General features: G+C 43.5%; 1 protein-coding gene across 1 annotated transcript in view; it reads left to right on the plus strand.

The window, feature by feature from the left end:
- The window catches only part of LOC104532076 (calcium-activated potassium channel subunit beta-4), a 9354-nt gene extending 8964 nt beyond the window's left edge, over nucleotides 1-390 (plus strand). The window contains exon 3 of the mRNA XM_010177182.1: nucleotides 222-390. Coding sequence (XP_010175484.1) covers nucleotides 222-390 — 169 coding nt within the window. The remainder of the gene's footprint in view (nucleotides 1-221) is intronic.
- Nucleotides 391-8852: the final 8462 nt, after the last annotated feature.

An 8852-nucleotide genomic window follows, 5' to 3' on the forward strand; every position in this document is an offset into this window, starting at 1 on the left:
CGAGCCTGTAAACACTGCAAGTGGAAAGCCTTGCAGCCTGCCACAAGTGCTGGTGATGGATGGGCAAACAAAAGCAGTGAATGAGGTGGTCCACTTAATCATTTTCTAGCACTGTTGCAAATAAAAGGCCTTTATTTTTTCCATGGCAGACACTTTTATGATGAATTGATGATGTTGAGTTGATTTATATTTTCTCTCTTTTCTGCTCCTCCTCTTTGCAGGCCAGATGATGTGATGCTGAAGCGCACCCATGATGAGACTGTCCTCTTGCACTGCTTCCTCTGGCCTCTGGTTACGTTTCTGGTCGGAGTCCTTATCGTGGTCCTGACCATCTGTGCCAAGAGCTTGGCTGTCAGGGCAGAAGCAATAAAAAAGAAGAAGCATTTGTAAATGGCAAGGCTGCTGATGGAAAAGAAAAAGCTGCAAGAAGGTCTCAAGTGGGCAAGGTCCCGACAGGTAGGTCGAGGACCTACTGCCGAGAAGGTCTCGACATACCTGCAGGTCTGCAGGGCACCCAGCTGCACCTCCTTCCAGTGTCTCATCTGACCGTGGAGTTGCTTTTGCCTCAGGATTATTCTTGGGAGGCTGCCCCATGAAATGTCAGCTAATTGCTTCTTCTGCTATGACAGTAAATAAATATATTCTACCAAAAAATAAATCTACACTGCACCAAATATGCTGTGCGCTGTTAGTCCCAAACAGCAGCTACCCAGGTCCTAGCAGTATTGAGAGACAGTTTATAAAAACCCCTGATGTTGCTCATTTCATCTCCACAAAGCCATCTTTACTATTATTTAGTACTAAATATTTAAAATGTTTACTTTATGATAGACTGTATTTCCAAAATAATAAAGTTTGTTTGTTTGTTTGGGGCTTCTTTTAACCTTTATTTAAAAAAGAAAAAAAAAGAAAAAAAAGAGAAAAAAGCTTTAAGACAAAAATAACACTGTGTTGATATGGGGTTTTTTTTCATTGTGTAGAACTTAATTTTAAAATTCAAACTTAACTTCTGTCTAGATGAAATCTTTCATCATCACCTGTTCATTGTGAAGAAATGTAGAAATCTCTCAGAAATATTTCTTCCAAAAATGAGACAATTATTGGAAAAGGTGATTAAATACTGGATCTAATTTTATTGCCTCAGTGGTATTCAGTCCCTATAGGTTTTTTTGTCCCCTCTCTCAGTTACCCTCTTCAAAAAAATGCTCTCAGGCTGTAAGAAGCAGGGGTTTGGAGTGGTTTTATATGATTATGTTTTAACAGTGATTTCCTGAAATAGTGGAGTGCCTGAGTGCTTGCTGAGGGGAGCCTGTGAGCCGTGGTGTTATGCACATCACTGGGCTCCAGGGATGGCTGGAGAAGCACAACAACTCTTTGTAGGGCTGTGGGTGTTTGCTGCTGAACTGCCCATCCCATTCCCACCAGCTCCACGCAGGGTTCCTCCGAGGGGATGCTCCAGAAAACGCAAGGCAAGCTGAGCACGGCATCTTGCTGGGTCACCTCTTTCTGCTTGTCCCTCCAAATTGCTGTCTACAGCAGGAGTACCGGCCCTCATCTGCTTGCTCAGTGCAGAGATTTCCATATGTCTGGCAGTTTCCCCGAGCACATCTGAGACCAGAGTAGCTTCACGGCACCCGTCCTCGCCCCGGCAGAGCTGTGCACCCCTGGGACCAGCCACGCAGCTCTGCAGGGCTGGCACACAGAGGAGAAGAAAAGCCACGCAGCTCAGTCAGGAACGTGAGTCCCTCAGCGTGTGATTGCTGGCAAAGCATTTCAACCTACATTAACAATTCTGCAACTCTACTGTTCATTGTACTAATCTCTGATATCCTTAGTATTATGTTTAATTACCTTGTGTTTCGTTGTGCTTTTAACACATAGGAGAGGTATTTCCCGAGGGAGGAAAGTGCTAGATTTGAAAGCCTGAAAGCTTTGTTGGCACAAGGCACAGTGACAAACCTGCTTGTATTGCCCAGTCTCCGTCTCAGATTAATGGTATGGCACATTCAAGAATCAATTTCCCTACGACTTCTTATTTTGTAAACTTAGTGTGCATCTTGGTACCCAGTGATGAAGGCGGGAGGTGGATGGAGGTCATTTCCTACTCCCCTGCTTACTTGCTATATAACTTTGGAAGAGTCCTCTGGTCCCAGTGCACTCCAGGATAGCTGTTCCTTCGAAGGAAGTTAAGGAAATCTGTTTGTGGAGGAGGAAACTTGATGCTTCTTGACTAGTTACTCTGTATGAAAGATCTGATCAGTGTTGGTTGCATGTCTTCAAGCACTTTCAGTTCTGTGGATGAGAAGTGCTACTTGCATGAGAATTTCCCACTTCTCTGTTTTAAACATCCCCCCTTTGGAGGTGCCCATTGTCAGGCTCACACAGGTACCCTCTGCCTCAGCCTGACAAAAAGGACAGCACTGGATCTAACAGACGAAGAGAGGCTGTGAGCGCTCAGCCTGTGGGATGGAAGCCTGATGACTTTTGGAAGTGCTGTCCTGCAAAGGACACGGCGTTTCCTTTCAGTTGCGTCTCACTGCCGTGGCCTCACTCACATCTCTGCGCTTCTCCTGCCTCAGCAACCCGCAGAAACATTGCACGGGTGCATCTGGTTTGAGGGGGTTGGTTACTGTATTTTTTTTCTATATTACTTTTTCATACTCTGCAAATCATAGAAAGCTGCTGTTATGGGGTGGTTTGGTTATCTGGGTAGGGTGATGGCATGTTCCCCCCTTCTATTTGCTCTTGGTAACTTCTTACAGGTAAGGGGAATAATTCTGATTTTCTGCATATATACATCCTTTATTTTCCCAAGGGAGAAGGAAATACATGGTGACACAGATTCATCATGGATTTTTAAGCTAGTAGCTTGGGGTTTACAAATCCAGATTAACAAAATCCTCTCTAGCTTTGTTCCAGAAGCTTTTGTGACTGAATTGTGCAGCTGATTCACCGAGCAAAAGGCAAGAAGTGAATTTAGTTGATGCAGCTCACTTGCTTAGCAATCATATCTTTAAATCTGTTAGAAATGTTGTTTGCAAAGGCCTCTGGAAGTAAGTAATGATTACAAAAATGTTATTAAATCATTTTGCAGAGAAATTAACATCTCAAATTAAACATATAAATTGGCATGCAAAGACAGACAGTAAGTATCTCCCTGGCTTGGCAGTAAGTGATTTTGAGGGGAAAAAAATAATCCTAAAATTGACTCTTCGGTCCCAGTCTGCACCTTGTTGATTTAGAAATGTCTTTCTAATCCCCATACTTGATCGTGGAAGCTGGGGATTTCCTTCTAGTGGATTATTCATTGATTTCCCCCTTGGCTTTGCGGATTTCCAGTTTTTGTGGTGTACTCTCTGAAGTGTATTTGCAGCCAGAGCAGCTGTTTTTTTCCAGAACCATCTGCAGAGTTGACTTTTGCATTTTGTTCAATATTTATATGCTATTGCTTTGAGGAATTTTCTTCTGTCATGCTGTCTGCTGCTCCGCTTCAGTAAGACCTGCCTTCTCTTTCATGTAGTGCAATTAAATCATTTTGTTTATACAGTATCTTTCTCTGTCAGCTTCTAAGGCTCATTTTAAAAGATGAAGTAATAGAAGCAATTTTTTTTGTTGCATTTTTTGCTGCTTTGTGTGTTTCTGCATTGCCAGTAAAAGATGAGATTTCACAATGCATTAGAAAATTTAGCTACAGAATGAGGAACTTAATTCAATGCTTGGAGCAGATGAAGGGTGTCATGGGGGGTATCCAGGGGCACATTTAAAGAAAGATCATCACCTGCCATTTCTGGTGTAAATGTAGCCCTTTGACAGGGGTCCAGCACAGCATGCTGGATTTGCAGGGCTTTTACCAGCTGGGCTCTTCGGTGAGTGCTGCAGGATGTGAGCTGGGAGGCAGAGGTCTCAGTTTCCAAAGTCAAGGTGTGTTTTAAGGGATTTGTCCCAGATTAGGGCAGACACGTCTGCCATGCGTGAGAGTGCAGAGCTCTCCATACTCCATGCACCTGCCACCTCAGCCCAGCCTGCGGCTGCCCTCCCCAGCCCTGATGCTGCTGCCTGCAGGGTTTCCCCGGCTGCTGTTCGCCTCCAGGAGCGCTCCCGCTCTGGAGCCAGGGCTGTAGTGTCATCCCCCAGGAGCAGGGATGGCTACAGAGGGCCATCTCAGCTCCTTTCACACTCTACATGAAAGGATCCATCAAGCACGTGGTATCCTGCCAAGAGTCCAGCTGGGAAATGTTAAAGGGGAAAGACTGGTTGATATTTAAAACCCTTTCACAGATAAGGTGTAGGGATTAAGTAACCTTGAGGAAGTGTCTAATGCAGGTTGCTAGAGGTTTAGGCCTTACTTAAAAGACAAAAACTGGTTTGAAGTGGGCAGTTGACACCTGTGGGGGGCTGAGATGATGGTGAGACAGTGTGGGTTGCCAGTTAACAGAAGGAACATGCTGTGCAAGCATCTTTGCTCAGCGTTGTAAATACGGGAACTGCCTACTGAATCTGCAGTTTTGCAAACTTTAGCCTAAATGACCAAAAGTGTCTTAAAGCTAAGAATAAACCTATGGAAGAAGAGACATCTAGAACAGTGTTTAATAAGAAAAGAAAATAAAAGAACTCAGGCCATGGCTTATGTTTAGGTAATCAGATGAAAGGAAGCACAGCAGAATTCCTAATTATGAAGCCTATTGTATCATGTGAATATTTTCTTGCAGTACCTGACAGAAATCCTCTAGCTGGAGTGATAAAAAAAATCAGTTTATTTCTGCATGTGATTTTTCTCAGAATCAAAAGCTGCTTCTTCTTTTTTTTTTTTTTTTTTTTTCTCCTCAGCATGGAGCAGCTGCTATTCCTCCATTAAGTTTCAATCAGAAACCAACCCCTTCCCTTTCTGGCTTCTTAAGAGGTTGCTATGTTGATCTGTCAAGCTAACAATCTTTGCTGCAGAAAGCATGAGTGGGAAAACCTCTGAGGGAATATGTGTTCAATTAATCATACTGCCTTGTCAGGTCACAGACCCACCAAATGAATCAACCCCAAAGTTTGATATTTGAGAGGCTGTGCAATTTTCTTTCTGGTTTGATACGCTAGTGCAAATGCTGTCATTACTTGCACTGTGTTTAGTTCCCAGCTCTTTGGTGGTCTAATGGTTTTAAGTCTTGTAAGCCAAGAAATTCCTTTGCATACATTGGATGCATGGCTGGAGATGCAATGTGAAAAAAAAAAGAATAGTGCATTAAATTATATAGCTGTAATTTAGATGTAAAATTTTATTATATAGAATGTTGACATAACTGTAAAATTACGTACACACCTACAATACACAATTTCCATACACCACATATAACAATCAGCCTGAAATAACTCTCCCAGAAAAGCAGTAAAAGTTAGTCAAATCACCTTTTATATTGCATTAAAAAAAGCAATCTGCCTGTCATTTAATTTAATGAGTTAATGCAATGTCAAACATTACCTTACATAACATAACATTTTCATAACTTTTCAGCTAACATAAGGTTTATCTCTTCTTTACATGCCAATTGCCATTCACTAAAAGCAGTTGGAAAAAATCTACTATTAAGCTCTTTCATATAATTGCTTGTTCAGCAACTGGTAGCAACTGATGGTTTCTGGATAAAATAATACAGCAGAATCAATTCAAAAAGAGATGCGAGCAGCTGAAGTTTTGTTCAAAAGCCCCAAAGAGGCAGCTTTTAGGCCATTTCCATTCCCTCACTGTGGGATTAGGACAAATCTAGACTGCAGATAGGGAGCAATTCCTGATCATACCTACAGAGCACGTGCCAACATTGAAGTCTCAGTCTTTTCAATACACGCACATGGCTGTATTTTAGTTCAATGTATTTCATGTATATGTATATATGCAAGAATGCAATTTCAATGCAAGAAACACAGACCCCTATGCCAAAGGTTTGTGGGACTGCAAACTGAATTTTGCAGGGGAGCCTCAGTGCTTCTCCACTTGGCAGGAGAGCAGCTCTTCCCTGACCCGTTTCCCCCCTTGCAGTATGCCGGTTTGGCTGGTGGTACGCACAGGAGAGGGCTCAGAGTGGCCACCCCCTCCCTGCTGCCCTGCCTGCGAGCTCAGAGGCAGCATCATCTCCAGGATGCAATATTTGGCATTTGCTGGGAGCCTGGATATAGGGAACCCTGCCAGGGTGTGGGGTGGTGGAGCAAGAGCACGACCCAGGGAGGTGGCAGAGAGTGCTCCTGCCCAAGGGCAAATGCAAAACACTGGAAGGGGCATGGCTTTGGCAACAAGTGAAATCATTTGTGGAGTTAAAAGGGCTGAATAATCTTCTCCTGCATTATTTCTCTGAAGAATAATGCTTGATATTATTAAAAATTAACCATAAAATTGTTAGGAAGGCTGTTTTTAGGCAGGGGAGACTAGTTTGGAAGGACCAAATCTACAGCAGTCAATACATCTAAATGGCAGGTAGCCTAGATCCTAAACATTTTTTTTTCTGAAAAATCATGAAAAATTGGTCTGATATCAAAGGAAAAATCAAATAATATAGAAATTCTGGAGTTAGCTATCATCTCTTGCTTTTGATGGATTTTGGTGGTGAATGGAGTTGAACTGGTGGCCAGTCACGAGTGGTGTTCACCAGGGCTCAGCACTGGGGCCAGTTGTATTTAATATCTTTATCAATGATCTGGATGAGGGGATTGAGTGCACCCTCAGTAAGTTTGCAGATGACACCAAGCTGGGTATGAGTGTTGATTTACTGGAGGGTAGGAAGGCTCTGCAGAGGGATCTGGACAGGCTGGATAGATGGATCAGGACCAATTCCATGAGTTTCAATAAGGCCAAGTGCCAGGTTCTACACTTTGGTCACAACAACCCCTGGCAGCGCTACAGGCTTGGGGAGGAGTGACTGGAGAGCTGCTCAGCAGAGAGGGACCTGGGGGTGTTGACTGATAGCTGCCTGATCATGAGTCAGCAGAGTGCCCAGGTGGCCAAGAAGGCCAATGGCATCCGGGCCTTTATCAGGAATAGGGTGGCCAGCAGGACCAGGGAAGTCATCCTACCCCTGTACTCAGCACTGGTGAGGCGGCACCTCAAGTACTGTGTTCAGTTTTGGGCCCCTCACTACAAGAAGGACATGGAGTTGCTGGAGCATGTCCAGAGAAGGGCAATGAAGCGGGTGAAGGTTCTGGAGCCTTTTCTGAAGTCTTTTGAGGAGTGGCTGAGGGAAGCAGTGTTGTTTAGCCTGGAGAAAAGGAGGCTGAGGGGAGACCTTGTTGCTCTCCACAACTACCAGAAAGGAGGGAGTAGAGAGGTGAGGGCTGGTCTCTTCTCCCAGGTAACAAGTGACAGGATGAGAGGAAATGGCCTCAAGTTACACCGAAGGAAATTTAGATTGGATATTAGGAGGAATTTCTTTCCTGAAATGGTTCTGAGGCATTGGAACGGGTTGTCCAGGGCAGTGGTGGAGTCCCCATCCCTGGAGGTATTTAAGAGTTGTCTAGACATAGTGCTTAGGGACATGGTTTAGTGATGGTTTAAGGCACTTGTCAGTGTTAGATTAACAATTGGACTTGATGATCTTAAAGGTCTTTTCCAATGGAGGCAATTCTGTAATTAATTTTCAATCCTTAATGAAAATATAGAGCGTATATGAAGCTATAAGAATACCATGAATCTGTAGGTATCCGGACAAGTGAATCACAGGCAGTAAATGGTTCTGACGTATTAAAAGCAAATAGTGTCCTGTGAACTTTGCTGCTTTTTTTACAGCCAAACTGAAGACTAATGGAGATATATACGGGAAGCAAGACACCATAGGGAGCATTTTAAATAATGCCTTGATATCTTATTTAAAACATTAATTTAGATCAGGCTGGCAACAAGCAAGGGGAGATTGAAAACAGGCTGCAGAACTGTCAACGCAAAGCAATAATGAACAGCGAGATACTGAGCGCAGGTGTGGGGTGAGGTGTCTCGATAGCTTTATTCATGATATGAAATGGCAAGGTAAAGGGCAAGTTAATTGAATTTTTAAAAATATGCCAGATCAGGAGGTTTGCAAGCTCCAGTTTGATGGGCAGGAGATTGAACAGCAAATATGAGGAGCTAAGAATATTAACAGAAGAATAAAATGTCTTTTCTATTCCTGAAAAATACAAGGTAATGAATGATAACTGGAGGAACAGAGCAAATATAACATTTGGTGGGAAGGAATGTCTTGGCAAGCAAAAATGTGACTGTAAAGCCTTCAGATAGATACTAGACAGCACGGTGGTGTCATTGCTGCTAGCTAACCCCGGCTTTGATGGCATTTGTCTGGTGTCTCGGGCTGAAACCACAGCCTTTTCTCCAGTAGCTGTCACTTAGTGACTTCTTGGGGGAGTATGAGGGTACCACATTGTTTTTTAAACCCATTTTAACCTATTTTTTTAAAGTGTTTTGCTCAGAGAAAAGTATATTTCCTATTCTTTTTATATTCAAATTGCAGGGAAGTTTAGAGCAGTGTTGCGCGGGATTTTTGCAGCAATTCAGGCAGTTTCTGGTGCCTGAGGCTGCGTGTTAGTGGCAGCATGGCAAGGGTGGAGCTGAGGCTGGCAGAGCCCGGCAGCTTCAACTCTGTCATTGGAGCACCATCAGGACCATCACACTGATTTTGTTTTCAAAAAGCAATGTGTTTCTGCCGCAAATCCATGCAAGGCCACAGAACCCCTGCCTACATGCTTTCCAAAGGGAAGGAGTCTGCACAACTGGATGCAGCAAACAGGAAATCGCTGGGGCTGAACATCTCAAAATTCACTGGTGTCAATGTCAATGGATTTGAGGTTAGGTTGGGTTTTCCTCCTGAGGTATTTTAGGCATAAAA

Source organism: Antrostomus carolinensis, unplaced genomic scaffold, assembly GCF_000700745.2.
Source record: "Antrostomus carolinensis isolate BGI_N321 unplaced genomic scaffold, ASM70074v2 scaffold1401, whole genome shotgun sequence".
NCBI lineage: Eukaryota > Metazoa > Chordata > Aves > Caprimulgiformes > Caprimulgidae > Antrostomus > Antrostomus carolinensis.